At 53.5% G+C, this 20,999-nt stretch overlaps 3 protein-coding genes across 3 annotated transcripts; 1 reads left to right on the plus strand and 2 right to left on the minus strand.

Moving 5' to 3' along the window:
* Positions 1 to 3,146: 3,146 nt before the first annotated feature.
* Positions 3,147 to 3,488, plus strand: LOC122897344 (histone H2A-Bbd type 2/3-like). Its single transcript, XM_044235555.1, has one exon. It carries the CDS (start codon positions 3,147 to 3,149, stop codon positions 3,486 to 3,488), a length of 342 nt encoding a protein of 113 aa, XP_044091490.1.
* A 6,907-nt stretch (positions 3,489 to 10,395) lies between these two features.
* LOC122896448 (40-kDa huntingtin-associated protein) lies at positions 10,396 to 11,729 on the minus strand. The gene has a single exon (XM_044234654.1). It carries the CDS (start codon positions 11,677 to 11,679, stop codon positions 10,543 to 10,545), a length of 1,137 nt encoding a protein of 378 aa, XP_044090589.1. The 5' UTR covers positions 11,680 to 11,729; the 3' UTR covers positions 10,396 to 10,542.
* A 1,142-nt stretch (positions 11,730 to 12,871) lies between these two features.
* LOC122897345 (histone H2A-Bbd type 2/3-like) lies at positions 12,872 to 13,213 on the minus strand. The gene has a single exon (XM_044235556.1). It carries the CDS (start codon positions 13,211 to 13,213, stop codon positions 12,872 to 12,874), a length of 342 nt encoding a protein of 113 aa, XP_044091491.1.
* Between the last annotated feature and the right edge of the window lie 7,786 nt (positions 13,214 to 20,999).

The following is a 20,999-nucleotide window of genomic DNA, read 5'->3' on the forward strand; positions in this document are numbered from 1 at the left end:
TTACTCAAATGTGGAATTTAAGATGTAAAATAAATGAACATAGAGTGGAAAAAAGAGAGGCAAACCAAGAAACAGACATTAACGATAGAGAACAAACTGATGGTCACCAGAGGGCACGTTGATGGGGATTGAGTTAAATAGTGATGGGCATTAAGGAGGACACTTGTGATGAGCACCGGGGGGTGTATGTAGGTGTTGTATGACTAAATTCTATACCTGAAACTAATGTTTCACTGTATATTGACTAACTGGAATTTAAATAAAAATTTAGCAAAAAAAGAAAATAATTCAATTTACAGTATCATCAAAAAGAATAAAACAATGAGGAATAAATTTAACAAAAGACGTGCAAGAGTTGTATTTGCTGAAAGGAAAGTATTGCTGAAAGAAATTCAAGAGGACGCAAATAAACGGGAAGACATCCTGCCTCAGTAAACCGAGCAGGTAATATTGGTACAATGGCCGTAATCCCCAAGGCAATACAGAGATTGAATACAACCCGTATCAAAATCTCCAAGAGTTGTTTTGCAGAAATGTTAGAGCCAATCGTAAATGCATGTGTCCCTGCGAGGGACACAGATAGCCAAAACCATCTATCCGGAAGAAGAACAAAGTTGGAGGACTCGCACTTTCCAATTTCCAAACGTATTTCTGAGCTCCAGCGAGCGATCCCAGAAAGTGTGGTACTGAAACAATGGTAGACATATAGGTCAACGATTAGGAACTTAGAGTGAGACACAAACCCATGGGTTTATGACTAGTTGGTACCGAACAAGGGTGCCCAGGCCATTCAATGTAGGAATGAGCAAGGTCTTCCAGGGGTGGTGCTGGGAAAACTGAATATCCGCAGACACGAGAAAGAATGTGGAGTCCAGGGTAAAACCGAAATTGAACCCCCCAGATGGCTCACAGCATTCACATTTCTGAATGTAAACAGAAAACTATGAAACCCTTGGTGTAAAACCAGCTGTAAAACCCGGTGGCTTTGGTTATGCGAGGTTCCTTAAACACGGTGGCAGCCAAAGCACAGCCACAAAAAAAGGAGGAGGAGGAACAGAAGAGAAGAGGGAGGGAGGAGGAGGAGGAGGAGGGGTGGGAGGAGGGGGAGGAGCGGGAGGAGAAAAACAAAGGATAAGTTGTACCCCAACCAAACCAAAACTATTTGTGCACCAGAGGGCTCTGTCTAGAAACTGTCTGTTTCTAGAAACTATTACGCAAGAGTTTCTTAAATGGGGTAGGAAAAGCATAGGCACACAAGAAGCAGGAGGAGGAGGGGAAGGGAGGAGGAAGAGGAGGAGGAGGAGGAGGAAGGTGGAGGACTTGGGGAGGGGGAGAAGGAGGAAGGAGGAGGACTTGGGGAGGGGGAGAAGGAGGAACAGTGTAGTCCGGGAAAGGCCGAAACCCCTGCCCAGCACGGGAGAAGCATTTGCAGGCACCTAGGCGACAAGGGTGTCTTCTTCCGGACGCCTAAAGAACACTTTGAACTCAGCCACAAAGAGGCGGACAGAGCCGGGCCGAGCACGGAGCCGACAGACGTTCCTCCGAAGCGCGCGTGCAAGCGTCCAGGAGGCCCATGGAAAGCCACTGCCCATCGTTGGCCATTGGGGACGTGCACGTCCAAAGCCCTGGGAGGGGCGCCTGGGTGGCTCCGCGGGAGGAGCGTCTGGACTCTGGACCTCGGCTCAGGCCAGGCCTGTTCTCTGGGTTGTGAGACCCAGGCCCGCGTCAGGCTCCACGGTGGGCTCTGCGCCGGGCATGGAGCCTGCTTCAGCTTCTCCCTCTCTCTGTCGCCCTCTGCCCCTCCTCCGCTCCCTCTCTAAGAGGGCGGGGGGGGGGGGGCGAAGTCGCCGTGAGATGCCACTTCGCCCCCCAGTAGGACGGCTCTTCTAGGCCCCAGAAAGACCAACCAAGCGGGAAATGACCAGTCTGGGCGAGGGTGTCGAAGAACTGGGACCCTGGCCCACTGCTCCTGGGATGGGGGAGTGGTCCGGCTGCGGCGGGAGCCACCCGGGTGGCTCCTCGGGAAGGTAGCCAGGGAATGACCCTAGGACCCCGCGAGCCCGCTCCTAGCTCCACAGGGCAAGGCACGGGAAACAGGGGCTCAGACAGAACCGTGCAGGCGACCGTCCACTGCGGCGCAGTTCCCATGGGCCCGGAGGTGGACATCACCGCGAGGCCTGTCCCCTGAGGACCGGAGTCCACGACTCGTGGTCTCTCCGTGCTGTGGCCTCCTGTCCACAGCCATCAGAAGACACCAAGTGAGGGAGGGAGGGGGTGCCGTGGGGAGCGTCTGTCCGCCAGGTGCGGGGCTTCCTTTTGGGGGCGGGGCCCACGCTGTGGAGCGAGATAGGGGTGACGGTCGCCCCTCACGTCGAGGGTCTGCTTGGGGCCACGAGGTCCTCCCTGGTCTGGGGTCTGTTGGGTAGGCCGTCCCAGTGGGGCGGAAGGTGAGCCTCCATCTCCTCCGCGAGGCGTCGTGGGGGGCCGCGGGGGGGGGAGGGGCTGGGGGGGGCAGGGTCCCGCGAGATAGGGGTGACGGTCGCCCCTCACGTCGAGGGTCTGCTTGGGGCCACGAGGTCCTCCCTGGTCTGGGGTCTCTTGGGTAGGCCGTCCCAGTGGGGCGGAAGGTGAGCCTCCATCTCCTCCGCGAGGCGTCGTGGGGGGCCGCGGGGGGGGGAGGGGCTGGGGGGGGCAGGCTCCCACTCGCGCCATTTCTCGGCGGGCCCGAGCTCCCGGCAGGGGCCGATGGGAAAGCGGTGACCTCACCGGATCTACGTGTCCCGAAGTGTGTGGCCCCGGACCAATGACGGGGGTCGGTCGGTGGTCGCTAGGAGACGGCGGCGTAAGGGCCCGAGTCACGAGTCCCAACCGGGTGGTTGGAGAAGTTGGGACCCGCTGAGCCCCGCCGAGCCCCGCTGAGCCCCGCCGATCTCCGCCGAGCGCCGCCGAGCCCCGCCGAAGCCGCTGAGCCCCGCCGAGCCCCGCCGAAGCCGCCGAGCCCCGCCGAAGCCGCTGAGCCCCGCCGAGCCCGCAGAGCCCCGCCGAACCCCGCAGAGCCCCGCCGAACCCCGCAGAGCCCCGCCGAACCCCGCAGAGCACCGCCCACCTAGGCCCGTCGCCGAGCCCGAGCGCAGCCGAGGCCCAGCATGCCGGCCAAGAGGAGCCGTCGAGGGTCGTCCGGAGGCCAGAGGCAGGCCCGCTCCCGCACCGCCCGAGCCGAGCTGTCGTTCTCCGTGAGCCACGTGGAGCGCCTCCTGCGCGAGGGCCGCTACGCCCGGCGCCTGGGCTCGTCCGCGCCGGTCTTCCTAGCGGCCGTCATCCAGTACCTGACGGCCACCGTCCTGGAGCTGGCGGGCAACGAGGCCCGGAACTGCGGCAGGACGCGCATCACCCCGGAGCTCGTGGACATGGCGGTCCACAACAACGCGCTGCTCAGCCGCTTCTTCGAGTCCACCACCATCTCCCAGGTGGCCCCGCCCCACGACTAGCGGCCGCCCCACGCCACCCGGCCGCTCGGCCCCGCCCGCCCCAGCCGGGCCTGCTCCCCGCTGCGGCGGCCCGGGGCGGGCTGGGGCCTCGGGCCCAGTGCCTCGAAGTCCCCACGAGGGGCTCGAGAAACCCGTGTGTCCAAGCAATAAAAGCCCAGGAAAGAAACCCGCGCGCCTGTGTGTGTTTTCGCGCGTGCGGGCGCTTCGGTCACTCGGGGGGCCACGGGCTTCGGGGATGTCCCCCGAAGGACAGACCCCCAGGCAGGGTCTGGCTGGGGGGTGGGGGGGTTCGGAAGAGCCGTTTCTCTCGGGGACGGGGCACGGGGGTGGCTCCGGGTGGGACACGGCGGATGGGGGTGGGGCTGGGGGCACCGCAAAGCCTTTGCTCTCAGGGACGGTGCACGGGCGTGGCCCCGGGTAGGACAGGCTGGATGGGGGTGCGGGGGGGGGGGCCCCGGCGCCCCCGAGACCCCCCCCATGAGTGCCGAGCAAGCCAGAGCCCGGGACCATCCCGGGAAGGACGGGGTTCCTGGGGCCGCAGCTCAAGACCAGGACGGCGGCGTCGTGGACGGGACAACGTGCCAGGGCGACCCCCCGGGGATGGGACCGAAGGGTGGACACACCTGTCGGCGTGGACTCTGGTAGGGCAGGGACTTGGTCCGGAAGGTTGAGGAGGGACGGTGTAGGGGTGGCGGGCGGGGAGGGGGTGGGTTGGCCACCGTGAAACGTGCAGACTTGGCGGGGTGGACACACTTGGGGCGGCGGGCGGCGAGCAGGGACTCGGCCCTCGCGAACCATGCGGACTTGGCCTTAGGGCCACGTGGCGCCGCGGCTTGAGTTCGGCTCGGCTTCCGTTTAGGGACGCTAGGGGACGCCTGTACTAGCAACCCGGGCCAGCAGGCTGTCGCCTGGCAACAGCCGGCCCCTGGCCAGGCCCCGCCCCAGGACCGACGATTTGCATAGACAACGCCCCTCCCCCCCCCCCCCCCAGTGAGGCCTCTGGCCGCGGATCCCGCGCTTTTCCTAGCGCCAGCAGACGTGTGCCCCCATCCCCACCCTCCCCTGTGGCGTCATGCCCCCCCCCCCCCCGGGTATCGTGCCCTCCCCTTCCCACTCCTCCGGACGAGGCCTCTAATCTCAGCTTTCTTGCATATGAACTTTGCCTCTGTTTAGGCTTTTCTGGAACTTTAATTTGCATTCATAACTTGCACTAGGAGGTAGGGTCTGCAAGCTGGAGTAATAAGTGAGTATGAGACCTACGTTTTTTAGTGTTATTTCTTTATGCCCTATGTAGTTTGAATTTATATTAAGAAATTTTATGGCTACTGCTTTCCTGCTAGGGTAGTGGTGTTCTACTGAAACTTTAATTTCTTCATTGTTATAATAAGAGCAGATGAGACTGAGTGTTCAGTGTGGTATGTCCGTTGACTGTTATAATGACAACATAACACCTGTCCTCCAGTTTAGATCGTGATTAGAAGAGTTAAGGAGCAATTAAATATATAAAGTATTATATGCATACATGTGTGTATAATAAAATACATTTTAAAATTATAAAAATATAGTGCTAAAATAAGAATTTACTAAGACGGGATTGGTACTGTATGCAGTTCATGAAATTTATTTCTTTTGTGTTTTTTATTTTATTTTTTGTATTGTCCAATAAAATCAACCTTTTTGGAGCCCAGTTCTATGAATTTAGTACCTGCATAGACGTGGGTATCCACCACCACAATCAGGACAGGGAACAGCTCCATCATTCCAGAAAAGTCTCTGGTTTGGTACTCCTGTCCCTTTTTAGTTGTGGTCCTTTTGGTTATTAACACTTGTTAAGAAGAGCCTGGGGTAAGAGTGTTGCATGGTGAACCAAGGTTCAAAAAAGATTGAAAGGGAAAGGGAAACAGAGAGGTGTATTACTCATACCTCCTAGAAAAGGTACTCAGCATTTCTGGACCAACACATTGGGAAATCAAGGCAGAAATCAAGGCAGGGCACAAGCAGAAAGGGGGGCAGCTGGACCTGGGGCATACGCCTTACTAAAGTTCATGGGTGAAATGTTTCTGGGGTTTCTGGGCTAAGGCTGGGTTGACAAAAAAGAATGGTGTTTTGGTAAGCTCTGTGGGAGTCTTATCTAAGGGATCCATAAAGGGATGAGCTGGGAGGCAGGAGAGACTGTTTAACACCAGGGGGACTGGTTTAGTCATTATCAGGTGCTTACACCTACCTGGGACTCTGCTGGTTGTCATCTAGGGCACGGACTTGAGGGCAGACTAGCGTCTGCTTAAGGCCCCTGTTATCCATCTCTGCTGAACTGCTTTTCCCAGAACACCTTGTAAATATGCTCATCCAGTATGTCACCTTTAAAACTGACTCCTTTTACTCAACATACTGCTTTTGAAGTTTATCTAGATTGTTTATCTAGAATTTATCAATAGTTATTATTTTTTGGAGATTTTATTTATTTGACAGAGAGGGAGAGAGACAGTGAGAGCAGGAACACAAGCAGGGGGAGGGGGAGAGGGAGAGGCAGGCTCCCCACTGAGCAGGGAGCCCAACTCGGGGCTCAATCCCAGCACCCCGGGATCATGACCTGAGCTGAAGGCAGACGCTTAACGACTGAGCTACCCAGGTGCCCATCCCTCTGCGTTTTGATAAATCCATCTATCTGTGTAACCACCACCGAAAGATCTAGGATAGCACAGTTATCACTGTAAAAACAATTCCCTCCTGTCTCTTCATAGTCAATTTTTTCCTCCCACACAGCCACTGGTAACCACACTGACAGACGTTCTGTATCTACACCTAGGCACCTCAATAGTTATGTTTTGTCAGCAAGTATTATTCCATTATATGGCTATAACACATTTTGTTTAATCATTTGCATATTGTCAGACATTTTGGTTTCCACAATTTGGAAATTTTGAATATACTGCTATAAACACTTATGGATAGGGTTTGTACATACATAAATTTTCAAGAATAAATGAAACAAGATGGGATCGGGAGGGAGACAAACCATAAGAGACTCTTAATCTCACAAAACAAACTGAGGGTTGCTGGGGGGAGGGGATATGGTGAGGGTGGTTGTGTTATGGACACCGGGGAGGGTATGTGCTATGGTGAGTGCTGTGAAGTGTGTAAACCTGGTGATTCACAAACCTGTACCCCTGGGGCTCATAATACATTATATGTTAATTAAAAATTTTTTAAAAAACATAAATTTTCATTTCCCTAGGGCAAATACTAAGGAGTCAAACCACTAAATCAAGAGTCCCCTCAGTCCCCTTACCAATTAACCTCATCTTCATTTCCTACAGGTAACCACTGATCTTATTTTTTCCTACCACATACTAGTTTTGCCTGTTCTAGAACTTCAGATAAATTGCATCAGGCATGCAAGTACTTTCAGTGAAACCTTTTTTGAGATTCATCCATATTTTTGCATGTATCATTGATCCATTCTTTTTCATCATTTAGTGTTATTTAGCTGTATTGATAAACTACACTTTATTTATATATTCAACTGTTGATGGATATCTGGACTGTTTTTAGTTTTTTATTATTATGAAAATAGCTACTATAAATGTTTATGTTCAAGATTTTGTATGCTAATATGGCTTTCATTTCCTGCGGATAATTCCTTAAAGTGGAAGTGTTAGGTAATAGCTTAGTTGTATATCTAACTTTATAAGAAACCGTTTAACTATTTTCCAAAGTGTTTTTACCATTTTACATTTCCACTATGTGTGAGGGTCCCAGTTGTTCCATATCCTTGCCAATATTTGGTGTGGTCAGGTGGTTAGTTTTGTTGTTGTTGTTGTTGCTGTTTTTAATTTTTTTAAAATTTATTTATTTTCAGCATAACAGTATCATTATTTTTTCACCACACCCAGTGCTCCATGCAATCTGTGCCCTCTATAATACCCACCACCTGGTACACCGACCTCCCACCCCCCCGCCACTGCAAACCCCTCAGATTGTTTTTCAGAGTCCATAGTCTCTCATGGTTCACCTCCCTTTCCAATTTCCCCCAACCCCCTTCTCCTCTCTAACTCCCCATGTCCTCCATGCTTTTTGTTATGCTCCACAAATAAGTGAAACCATATGATAATTGACTCTCTCTGCTTGACTTATTTCACTCAGCATCATCTCTTAACCATTCTACATTGGGTGGCTATATAGGCATACTTCACTGTGGTTGTAATTTGCAGTTAACTGGGGCACCTGTGTGGCTCAGTAGGTGGAGCATCTGCCTTCAGCTCAGGTCATCGTACCCAGGGTCCTGCTCAGCGGGGAGCCTGCTTCTCCCTCTCCCTCTGCCTGTTGTTCTGCCTACTTGTGCTCTCTGTCTGTCAAATAAATAAATAAAATCTTTTAAAAAATAATAATTTATAATTAACTAATGATGAAAGATATTGAGCACATTTCAATTTTCCAAGAGAGTGATGTTAAAATTTCCAGCATGATTATAATTTTTCTGATATCTAAATAACCATTCCTGGAGTGCCTAGGTGGTTCAGTGGATTAAGCCTCTGCCTTCTGCTCAGGTCATGATCTCATGGTCCTGGGATGGAGCCCCGAATCTGGCTCTCTGCTCAGCAGGGAGCCTGCTTCCTCCTCTCTGTCTGACTGCCTTTCTGCCTACTTAAATCTCTGACAAATAAATAAATAAAATCATTTTTAAAAAAAGAAGAACCATTCCAGCTTCCCTATGCCTTCTCTCTTTATGGTATATATTTATACATCCTTTTACTTTTGATTTTTCTGTTTTTATATTTGAAGAGCATCTCTTTTTAAAATCTTATTCTATTTTAATAACACTTAAAATGAGATCTATTCTCTTAATACATTTTTTAGTATACATTATTGTGGACTATAGGTACAATGTTGTATGTCAAGTCTCTAGAACTTATTAATATTGCTTATTTGAAACTTTATGCCCATTGATTAGTGACTTTCTATTTTGTCCTCCCCTCAGGCCCTGGCAACTACCATTGCACTCTCTGATTCTATGAATTTGACTATTTTAGAAACATCATAAAAGTGTAATTGTGGGGGCGCCTGGGTGGCTCAGTGGGTTAAAGTATCTGCTTTTGGCTCAGGTCATGATCCCAGGGTCCTGGGATTGAGCCCCACATCGGGCTCTCTGCTTGAGGGGGAGCCTGCTTCCCCCATCCCCCGCCTGTGTCGCTGCCTACTTGTGATCTCTGTCTGTCAAATAAATAAATAATTTTTTAAAGTGTAATTGTGCAGGATTATGAATACCAGCTATGGCTATGTGATCAGTTACAGAAACAGGGATTGTAAATGACATGAGCATTTTTTCCTTCATTTATTATCAGTATGTTTGTCAGTTTGCATGCATAAAATATCTGTTTTCTTCCCTCTTTTATCCTCTTATTATATAATATAGGGAACACTGAATTTATATCATAGTATTTAAGTATTATTTTTTCTTAAAGATTTTATTTATTTATTTGACAGAGAGATAGCACAAGTAGGCAGAGCAGCAGGTAGAGGGAGAGTGGAAGCAGGCTCTCCACTGAGCTGAGAGCCCAATGTGGGACTCTATCCCAGGACCCTGAGATCATAACCTGAGCCAAAGGCAGCCGCTTAACTGATTGAGCCACCAAGGCACCCAGTATTTAAGTATTCTTAACTTTACATCATAGTATTTAAGTTTCAGAATGTAAAGGAAAAGAGTAAATTTTGCTTGCATGTAACGTGCGGACCAAGAATCTTTGTAAATGTAGTACTTTGAAACGGGTTGCTGTCCTGCTCTTGGGAAATAAAGATGCGGTCCGGCATAGGCACGACCACGCGACACGAAAGAACCATGCTGATTTTACACATCTGTGTTAAGGCAGAGTTGCAGAGAGATCCCTACTACAAATGAAAGTCGTCCCGTGAGCTAGGCATACCTCCGGGGGCTAGAACCTAGAACCGGAACGGTGAATTCCAAGGCACATCGGGCCCATCTGTGTTAGAACGCGCCCCCGCCCCTTGCACGGGACCCAGCGGCCTTGCAGCTGAGAGGTCCAAGTGGCAGAGGGTCTCTGTAGACTCCTGGCCTGGCACAGCCTGAGGACTAGGCACACTGTCTGTGTCAAAGGGATGACTAGCTCATGGACCTGAAAGACAGCCATCTGTTTTTCTCCTTTTTGCTTCCTGATTATGTGGAGAAGCTGTTCCCATGTTACAGATGGAAGGAAAGCTAAACCCCACGCTAGGAGCATCCGAAGGGCTTTCTTAGGGACCTGGGGCCGTAGCCACAACAGCTTAGGTCGTCAAATCATCGCGACGAATAGCTGTGGGGCAGACGAAACAAAGAACTTGGTTGGCCACTTGGATAGACACTGATCTGTGCTAAGAAATCAAATCACGATTTCTAAAAAAAAAAAAAAAAAAAATTCCTATAGCTTACGTACTGGGCGCTTTGCAAAATCCAGTCCTCACTTTGCAACAAAGATGTAGGGGGCGGGGCGTCAGGTGGAAGAAGAGGTAAGGGATAAAGGGGGTTCTTACTTGGTTTTGGTTTGGGGGGGTTGTTTGTTTTTTGGTAAAGATTTTGTTTATTTGCTTGAGCGAGAGAGAGAGCGTGCGCGCAAGAGAGGGGAGAAGGTCAGAGGGCGAAGCAGACTCCCCGCAGAGGTGGGAGCCGGATGCGGGGCTCGATCCCGGGATCACGACCCGAGCCGAAGGCAGTCGCCTAAGCAACTGAGCCACCCAGGCGCCCCAGGGGGTTCTTATTTGTCTGTGGGCAGTCTGGGGGAAGAGAGCCATGTCCTCCATGGATCCTATCTTGTTGTTTCCCTCCCACCGTCTCGGCAGTAAGTTCTGGGACCGCAGGTACCTTGTAGTCAATGTAATGCCTCAGGAGGCAAGAGGAGTAAGAGCAAGGCAGAACTGCGAGGATTCCTGTCTTTTATTCGGAGCCCCTGCCCTTCCCCGCCGCCGCCCGCCCGCACCCCCCACCCCGCCCCTCGGCCCAAAGGCCAGGGCAGATGCACGAAGTTCTGCCACGAGCCCAAAGTCACTTGGTCGAAGTGATTCATCAGATGCCCTGTCCCGAGGGGGAGACGGCTTCTTGCAGGACGAGGTGAAGGAGGTGATTCTGCTCAGCAGTCAAGAGCGGCCACATCTCCACCTGCAGCGACTTGACGGCCTCCGTGTCCTTTTCGTGGGTAGCCATGACCAAGGACTGGAGCAGCAGGAACAGCTCCTCGGGAAGCTGGCCCCCGCTCTCCTGCCCGTGGCTGTCGAAAGCCTCCCAGGAGTACTTCTCCAGGGTGTGGGCATGCTCCGGCAGCAGCTTGGCGGGCGGCGGTTGCAGGAGCAGCAGCAGCAGCACGCGGGACACCTCGCAGCGGACCAACACGTCCGCGAAGGCTCCGAGCGTGGCGGGAGAGGAAGCGCCGGGCGCGGAGGCGGCGCTGGGAGGGAGCAGCGCGGCGGGCACGGCCGGGGCGGCGCCGGGGCCCGCCTGCTGCCCCGGGGGCGGCGGCGGCGGAGGCGGCGGCGGCGGCGGCTGCTGCTGCACGGGGTGGCTGCCGTGCTCCCGCGCCAGGCGCTGCATGCGCGTGAAGACGGCCAGGGCGCCGTTGTAGTCGCGCGCCAGCAGCTGGCAGGAGGCGGCGTCGCCGAGCGCCTGCAGCGCGGCCAGGGGCAGCTGCGGGAGCTGCAGCTGGGCGGCGCGCTGGAAGTGGCCCGCGGCGGCGGCCGGCTGGCCCAGGTCGCGCAGGGCGGCGGCCAGCTCGAGGCAGAGGGCGGCGGCGGCGGCCGGCTGGCCCAGCTCGAGGTGCAGGCGCACGGCGGCGCCCAGAGCGCTGGCTGCGGCCTGCAGCGGCTCCCCGTAGGCGGCCGGGCAGACGAGCCGCTGGCGCGCGTCGCGCTCCTGCCGCAGAAAGAGTCGGGCGGCCTCGGTCAGCGCCAGCGCCTCCCCGGGCCCGTGGAAGAGCGCCTGCTGGCAGCGCGCCACGGCCAGCTGGCACCAGGCCGCGTAGGGCAGGCACTCCTGGGCACGCAGCTCGCGGCCCAACTGGCCAAACTGCTCGCCCGCCTCCGCCACGTTCGGCTTCCGCAGGAACCGCTTCTTCAGCTTGTTGGACACCTGGCGGTAGCGGGCCAGGAAGTCGCCAGCCTCGGGCCCGGGGCCCGCGCCGCCTCCCAGGCCGGCCGCGGACGCCGCCATGTTCGTCGCCTGCGCTCTGACGCAGTCGGTGGGGCGCGGCGGCGCCTGGAGGCGACGTGCCGTCCGACCCGCTCGCTCGGCGGAGGTGAGGCGGGGGGTGGGGGGGGGGGGGGGGGGGGGAGGAGGCCGCACTACCGCGCGTGCGCGCGCGCCCTGCCGCGCCTGCGCTAGGAAAAGCGCGGGATCCGCGGCCAGAGGCCTCACTGGGGGGGGGGGGGGGAGGGGCGTTGTCTATGCAAATCGTCGGTCCTGGGGCGGGGCCTGGCCAGGGGCCGGCTGTTGCCAGGCGACAGCCTGCTGGCCCGGGTTGCTAGTACAGGCGTCCCCTAGCGTCCCTAAACGGAAGCCGAGCCGAACTCAAGCCGCGGCGCCACGTGGCCCTAAGGCCAAGTCCGCATGGTTCGCGAGGGCCGAGTCCCTGCTCGCCGCCCGCCGCCCCAAGTGTGTCCACCCCGCCAAGTCTGCACGTTTCACGGTGGCCAACCCACCCCCTCCCCGCCCGCCACCCCTACACCGTCCCTCCTCAACCTTCCGGACCAAGTCCCTGCCCTACCAGAGTCCACGCCGACAGGTGTGTCCACCCTTCGGTCCCATCCCCGGGGGGTCGCCCTGGCACGTTGTCCCGTCCACGACGCCGCCGTCCTGGTCTTGAGCTGCGGCCCCAGGAACCCCGTCCTTCCCGGGATGGTCCCGGGCTCTGGCTTGCTCGGCACTCATGGGGGGGGTCTCGGGGGCGCCGGCGCCCCCCCCCCGCACCCCCATCCAGCCTGTCCTACCCGGGGCCACGCCCGTGCACCGTCCCTGAGAGCAAAGGCTTTGCGGTGCCCCCAGCCCCACCCCCATCCGCCGTGTCCCACCCGGAGCCACCCCCGTGCCCCGTCCCCGAGAGAAACGGCTCTTCCGAACCCCCCCACCCCCCAGCCAGACCCTGCCTGGGGGTCTGTCCTTCGGGGGACATCCCCGAAGCCCGTGGCCCCCCGAGTGACCGAAGCGCCCGCACGCGCGAAAACACACACAGGCGCGCGGGTTTCTTTCCTGGGCTTTTATTGCTTGGACACACGGGTTTCTCGAGCCCCTCGTGGGGACTTCGAGGCACTGGGCCCGAGGCCCCAGCCCGCCCCGGGCCGCCGCAGCGGGGAGCAGGCCCGGCTGGGGCGGGCGGGCCGAGCGGCCGGGTGGCGTGGGGCGGCCGCTAGTCGTGGGGCGGGGCCACCTGGGAGATGGTGGTGGACTCGAAGAAGCGGCTGAGCAGCGCGTTGTTGTGGACCGCCATGTCCACGAGCTCCGGGGTGATGCGCGTCCTGCCGCAGTTCCGGGCCTCGTTGCCCGCCAGCTCCAGGACGGTGGCCGTCAGGTACTGGATGACGGCCGCTAGGAAGACCGGCGCGGACGAGCCCAGGCGCCGGGCGTAGCGGCCCTCGCGCAGGAGGCGCTCCACGTGGCTCACGGAGAACGACAGCTCGGCTCGGGCGGTGCGGGAGCGGGCCTGCCTCTGGCCTCCGGACGACCCTCGACGGCTCCTCTTGGCCGGCATGCTGGGCCTCGGCTGCGCTCGGGCTCGGCGACGGGCCTAGGTGGGCGGTGCTCTGCGGGGTTCGGCGGGGCTCTGCGGGGTTCGGCGGGGCTCTGCGGGGTTCGGCGGGGCTCTGCGGGCTCGGCGGGGCTCAGCGGCTTCGGCGGGGCTCGGCGGCTTCGGCGGGGCTCGGCGGGGCTCAGCGGCTTCGGCGGGGCTCGGCGGCGCTCGGCGGAGATCGGCGGGGCTCAGCGGGGCTCGGCGGGGCTCAGCGGGTCCCAACTTCTCCAACCACCCGGTTGGGACTCGTGACTCGGGCCCTTACGCCGCCGTCTCCTAGCGACCACCGACCGACCCCCGTCATTGGTCCGGGGCCACACACTTCGGGACACGTAGATCCGGTGAGGTCACCGCTTTCCCATCGGCCCCTGCCGGGAGCTCGGGCCCGCCGAGAAATGGCGCGAGTGGGAGCCTGCCCCCCCCAGCCCCTCCCCCCCCCGCGGCCCCCCACGACGCCTCGCGGAGGAGATGGAGGCTCACCTTCCGCCCCACTGGGACGGCCTACCCAAGAGACCCCAGACCAGGGAGGACCTCGTGGCCCCAAGCAGACCCTCGACGTGAGGGGCGACCGTCACCCCTATCTCGCGGGACCCTGCCCCCCCCAGCCCCTCCCCCCCCGCGGCCCCCCACGACGCCTCGCGGAGGAGATGGAGGCTCACCTTCCGCCCCACTGGGACGGCCTACCCAACAGACCCCAGACCAGGGAGGACCTCGTGGCCCCAAGCAGACCCTCGACGTGAGGGGCGACCGTCACCCCTATCTCGCGGGACCCTGCCCCCCCAGCCCCTCCCCCCCCCGCGGCCCCCCACGACGCCTCGCGGAGGAGATGGAGGCTCACCTTCCGCCCCACTGGGACGGCCTACCCAACAGACCCCAGACCAGGGAGGACCTCGTGGCCCCAAGCAGACCCTCGACGTGAGGGGCGACCGTCTCCCCTATCTCGCTCCACAGCGTGGGCCCCGCCCCCAAAAGGAAGCCCCGCACCTGGCGGACAGACGCTCCCCACGGCACCCCCTCCCTCTCCCACTTGGTGTCTTCTGATGGCTGTGGACAGGAGGCCACAGCACGGAGAGACCACGAGTCGTGGACTCCGGTCCTCAGGGGACAGGCCTCGCGGTGATGTCCACCTCCGGGCCCATGGGAACTGCGCCGCAGTGGACGGTCGCCTGCACGGTTCTGTCTGAGCCCCTGTTTCCCGTGCCTTGCCCTGTGGAGCTAGGAGCGGGCTCGCGGGGTCCTAGGGTCATTCCCTGGCTACCTTCCCGAGGAGCCACCCGGGTGGCTCCCGCCGCAGCCGGACCACTCCCCCATCCCAGGAGCAGTGGGCCAGGGTCCCAGTTCTTCGACACCCTCGCCCAGACTGGTCATTTCCCGCTTGGTTGGTCTTTCTGGGGCCTAGAAGAGCCGTCCTACTGGGGGGCGAAGTGGCATCTCACGGCGACTTCGCCCCCCCCCCCCGCCCTCTTAGAGAGGGAGCGGAGGAGGGGCAGAGGGCGACAGAGAGAGGGAGAAGCTGAAGCAGGCTCCATGCCCGGCGCAGAGCCCACCGTGGAGCCTGACGCGGGCCTGGGTCTCACAACCCAGAGAACAGGCCTGGCCTGAGCCGAGGTCCAGAGTCCAGACGCTCCTCCCGCGGAGCCACCCAGGCGCCCCTCCCAGGGCTTTGGACGTGCACGTCCCCAATGGCCAACGATGGGCAGTGGCTTTCCATGGGCCTCCTGGACGCTTGCACGCGCGCTTCGGAGGAACGTCTGTCGGCTCCGTGCTCGGCCCGGCTCTGTCCGCCTCTTTGTGGCTGAGTTCAAAGTGTTCTTTAGGCGTCCGGAAGAAGACACCCTTGTCGCCTAGGTGCCTGCAAATGCTTCTCCCGTGCTGGGCAGGGGTTTCGGCCTTTCCCGGACTACACTGTTCCTCCTTCTCCCCCTCCCCAAGTCCTCCTCCTTCCTCCTCTTCCTCCTCCCCCTCTCTTTCTTCCTACTCCCCCTCCTCTCTCTCATCCCCCTTCCCCTCCTTCCTCTCCCCCTCATCTTCTTCTCCCTATCCCTTCCCCCTCTTCTTCTCCCCCTCCTGCTCCCCTCCCTCACACCCTCCCCATCTTCCTCTCCTCCTCCTCCTCCTCCTCCTTCCTCTTCCTCTTTTGTGGCTGTGCTTTACTGCCATATTTAGGGAACTCTGGTGGTTAACTTTTTCTGTCAATTTTGCTATGCCATGGTACTCAGTTATTTTGTAAAACACTTTCCTAGGTATTTCTGAAGTATTTTTAGAAGAGATTAACATTTAAATTAGTAGAATTTCACCCTCTCCCCTGTAGCCAATAAAATGTGAATAAATAAACAAATAAATAACATTTCAGTAAGACAGATTATGTCCCATAAAGTGGGTGATTCTCATCCGATCAGTTGAAGGCCTTACTTGGAAAGAACTGTCCTCCCGCAAAGAAGAGATTTTGTTATCAGTTTTCTTTGGACCTGAACTGCAACATCAACCCTTCTCTAAGTCTCTAGCATGGTGGCCTCGCCTGAAAATTGGAGCTTGCCATCCTCCACAATACTATGAACCAATTCCTCACAACGTCTCTTTCTCTCTCTTTGTACACACATGCACATACACACATTCCATTGTTTCTGTGTCTTTCAAGAATCTTGAGTAATACAGATTTTGGTACAAAGAGAGTCTCTAGAGCAACAGAATCTTAAGAATAAATTTTCTAATTTGGTTCTGGCATTTCTGTAAATGGTTCTGAAGTCTGATTAGGTTTAAAGTTACTAATGAGTCTATTGCAAGTAGGAAAGAGAACACTGATGGTCCATGACATGATATCCAATAGAGATATACAAAATATCACCACTGGATATTAGTAATCAAACACTAATAAGAGGCAAGTTTCTGGGTGACTATGTACATTTAGGACATTTTTGTCAAACTTATGAACACAATGAGTTGGCAGTGTAAAGTAAGTAGACACACTGGGTAATAAACGAATGAGCTCTGGGGTTCAAATTCCCAACTCAAGTGTCACATAACTGACCTGAAAGCTTCTCCATCTGTGCTGAAGGGACCTTTATTTCACATAGCCACAGAGGTGACTGAAAACGAAACCCAGCAACTCATATTGGGAGTGACTGTGTTGCAACGAAAATTGAATTCCCAAACTTGAAGAATGTTAACTGTTAAAGTGTGGGTGAAAATTGAAATGGAGGTATATAAGAAAACCTTGACGAAGCTGGGGATTTTGAACCCCTAGTTTCGGATGTCTTCCTTGCCAGTAGAAACACCCTCTCTACCCCTGTCTGAGATTAAACCTGCATCACTCTGGGGAAAAGCGTAACAGCCTTTCTTGAGGTACTTGCCTTACAAGAACACTGCCATTTATCCACAGGACCTCCACCACCCTTTTCTGTTTCTAGACCTATAACTACACTCAAGTCCCAGCAAGCCCTACAGGTGAGGCATAAAGTGTGATCCATGAGGAGGTGTGCTACACTCCAAAGAACTACTTGATTTTTCTAATTTATACAGACAAATCTGGGGAGTATGTGTGGGAATGGATATTAAGAGTGTGGGTAATGGTGGAAGAAACATAAAGTTGAATTAAGCCAAACACATTGATATGGGCCCACTAGGCAGTGATTCTGTATTCAGTACTGCAGCTTGTGGAATTAAAAAAAGGGCTCTAGCACTTTGTTTGGTTATTTGGCTGAAACATGGACCAAAATGTGACCCATGGTAAATTAACCTGAAATATTAGATCTGCCTTGGTATGCTACAGAAAGAAGGATTCAGAAGCTTAAATGACTTTGCAGTATGGTGTGGATTTGTCATTTAACATCTACTCATCCACCTTTGGGAGATTTAGAGGACACACCTTTCATCATGACTGTGGGAAATAAAATTGTGAAGGGAGCCCCAGTATATTTGAGGGGCTATCATGAACACTTGTATCTGTAGGCCAGGACTTAACAGTGTAAATTGCTGCCACTGAACTGGGAAATCAAAATGCAATAGGAGTAAATAGACCCTGGGGTGGCAGGGGCCACGTGGCAGGCTCTCAATAGCCAAAGGCAAGATAGGTTACTATAATGGACAGCAGATGAAACAGCAATCAAAATAGTCTGATTCTTGGAAATCTAGGTTGGTTAGTTGATCACAGTGTTCCTAGAAGTGGATAGAAGATGCATTATTTAGTTAGGGTTACCAGAACAAAATACCACAGATTGGATGACTGAAAGAGCAGAAATTTATATTCTCACAATTCTGGAGGCCACAAGTCCAAGATCAAGGTATGAACAGAGTTGTTGTTGTTGTTGTTTTTAAGATTTTATTTATTTATTTGACAGACAGAGATCACAAGTAGACAGAGAGGCAGGCAGAGAGAGAGAGAGGAGGAAGCAGGCTCCCCGCTGAGCAGAGAGCCCGATGCGGGGCTCAATCCCAGGACCCTGAGATCATGACCTGAGCCGAAGTCAGAGGCTTAACCCACTGAGCCACCCAGGTGCCCCAACAGAGTTGTTTTTATCTGCAGCCTCTCTTTGCAGATGATGACTTTCCTTTTGAGAAATGGTTTTTGGTTTTTTACTGAGCCTTGGTAAAGACTGAGTGCTTAACCATGGGCCACCAAATTACCATGCTGTTTGAACTGCCCATCATAAACTGGGTGTCCTTTGACACACCAAGCCTTTCTTTTTAGTAAAGTTAGGCATGCACAACAGCACTCCATCATCAAATGGAAGTGATATATATGAGATGGGGCCAAAGCTGGTTGTGAAGGCACAGATAATAGAGAAGTGACCCAAATGCCCTTGGTCCCCCCTTCTACTACATGATTTTCTCTCTCCTCACCTATGGCTTTATCAGGAGTTCCTTATGATCAGTTGACAAAGGAATAAAAGACTTGGGCCTGGTGTACGAAAGGTTTTGTATGATCTGCAGGAGCCATCAATAGGCAGACAGCTGCAGCACTACAGCCCCTCTCTGGGATATTCCTGAAGGGCAGTGATGATGGGAAATCCTCCCAGTGGGCAGAGCTTAAAGCTGTGCACCTGGCCTTTCACTTTGCTTGCAGGGAGAAATGGCCAGATGTGTTTATATACTGACTCATGGGCAGTGGCCAATGGTTTGGCTGGGTGGTCAGGGAATATTTATTTTTTTAACTAGGCTCTGTGCCAAGTGGAGCCCAACACAAGGCCCAAACTCACAACGCTGAGATCAAGACCAGAGCTGAGATCAAGAATAAGATGCTTAACTAAATGAGTGACCCAGGTGCCCCTGGATGGTCAGAGACTTCTAAGGAATACAATTATAAAATTGATGACAAGGAAGTGTGATGAAGTCATATATGGAAAAGCGTCTCTAAATGGGCAGGGGGAAATGTGATGATATCCATTTCAGCAAAGGGTGACCTTAGCAGAGAAGCATTTTCATATTCAAGTGGATACGATGAACTGCTCTGTGGATACTAGTCTGCCTCTTTCCCCAGCCACTCCACCATTGCCCAATGGGCTCATGAACAAAGTAGTGATGGGGGTCATGCATAGGCTCACTAATGTGGATTTCCACTCATCTAGGCCAGGGCGGATACAGTCACTGCTAAGTGCCTAATCTGCCATCAGAACAGACCAATTCTGAGTCTTAAAAAATTGTATTTCTATGTACTAATATGACTATTCTGAAAGTGAAATTAAGAAACTATTTTTACCAAAAATGACCTACTGGGACTTCATTTTTTAAAAAAGCTTCTGCACAGCAAAGGAAACAATCAAAAAATTTAAAGGCAGACGGAGGAATAAGAAGATGTTTGCAAATGACATCTCTGAATCTCTGATAGAGGGTTAGTATCAAAAATATATAAAGAACTTATAAAATTAAATACCCAAAAAACAAATAATCCAGTTTAAAAATTGGCAGAAGACATGAGCTGACATTTGTCCAAAGGAGACGTCCAGATGGCCAACAGACACGTGAAAAGATGCCCAACATTACTCATTACCAGGGAAATGCAAATCAAAACCACAATGAGATAACACGTCACACCTGTCAGAATGGCTAAACTCAAAAACAGAAGAAACAGGTGTTGGCAAGGATGCAGAGAAAGGGGAACCCTCTTACACTGTTGGTGGGAGTGCAAACTGGTGCAGGTACTGTGGATATCAGCATGGAGGTTCCTCAGAAAGTTTAAAGAACTACTCTATGATCCAGCAATTGCACTACTAAGCATTTACCCAAAGAATACAAAATACTGGTTTGAAAGTATAAATGCACCCCAATGTTTACAACATCATTATCACCAGTACCCAAATTATGAAAAGAGCCCAAATGTCCATCAGCTGATAAATGGATAAGGCAGAGGTGGTATGTATATATAATGGAATATTACTCAGTCATAAAAAGAATGAAATTTTGCCATTTGCAAAAATGTGGTTGGAGCTAGTGAGTATTATGCTAGATGAAATAAGTCCAAGAAAGTTAAATGCCACATGATTCTATTCATATGTGGAATTTAAGAAACAGAACAAATTATCATAGGTAAGGGAAGACAGAGTAAAACCAAGAAACAGACTCTTTTTTTAAAAAAGATCTTATCCATTTATTTGACAGAGAGACCCAGCGAGAGAGGGAACACAAGCAGGGGGAGTGGGAGAGGGAGGAGCAGGCTTCCTGCAGAGCAGGGAGCCCAATGCGGGGCTCGATCTCAGGACCCTGGGATCATGACCTAAGCAAAAGGCAGTCATTTAACCAACAGAGCCATCCAGGCGCCCCAGACTCTTTTTTTTTTTTAAGTAGGATCCACATCCAGCATAGATTCCAATGCTGAAATCAAGAGTCAACACTTAATGGACTGAGCCACCCAGGCACCCACAAAAAGAGACTATTTTTTAATGTTTTAAGCTATTTTTATAATGTTTTCTTTAAATTTTCATTTAGTTGTTAAACTTTTTTTTAATATTTTATTTATTTATTTGACAGACAGAGATCACAAGCAGGCAGAGAGGCAGGTAGAGAGAGAGGGGGAAGCAGACTCCCCGCTGAGCAGAGAGCCCGATGCTGGGCTCGATCCCAGGACCCTGAGATCATGACCTGAGCCGAAGGCAGAGGTCTAACTCACTGAGCCATCTAGGTGCCCCCCAAAAAGAGACTCTTAACTACAGAGAGCAAACTGATATTAACAGAGTGGAGGTGGTTTGGGGGGATGGGTTGGATGGGTGATGGCGATTGAGGATGGCGCTAGGGATGCTGCTGGGTGTCCTTGGAAGTATTAAATGACTGTGTTGTACATGAAAATCTAGTATTACTCTGATGTCATCTACTGGAATTTAAATAAAACCTTTAAAAAGAAGTGTTTTGTGTTTGTCTTTTTTTTAAATTTAGATTCCACACATAAGTGGAATCTGTTTCCACTCAAATTGTTTTTTTTTTTTCATTTAGATTCCACATATAGGTGGAATCTGTTTCCACTCAAATTCCACCTCTAAGTGGAATTTGTATGGTCCTCATTTTTCTCTGTCTGACTTGTTTCAGTTAACACCATACCCTGTAGGTGCATCCAGGTTGTCCCAATACAAGAAATTTTAAAGATCCTCTGGGCAGCAGAGAAAAGAAAAGGAAGCTCATCTCTTCCACAACTTGTTAGGGGTCGTACAGAGCTCCCTGGACAGTTGTGCAGTGTTCTTGTTGCTGTGATGTTGATAATGAGTGGTGGTTTTCCCGTGAGGGCTGAGGGTCAAGCACTGGTTTGGATCTTTGAAAAAAA

This window comes from Neovison vison, chromosome X, assembly GCF_020171115.1.
Source record: "Neovison vison isolate M4711 chromosome X, ASM_NN_V1, whole genome shotgun sequence".
NCBI classification, from domain to species: domain Eukaryota; kingdom Metazoa; phylum Chordata; class Mammalia; order Carnivora; family Mustelidae; genus Neogale; species Neogale vison.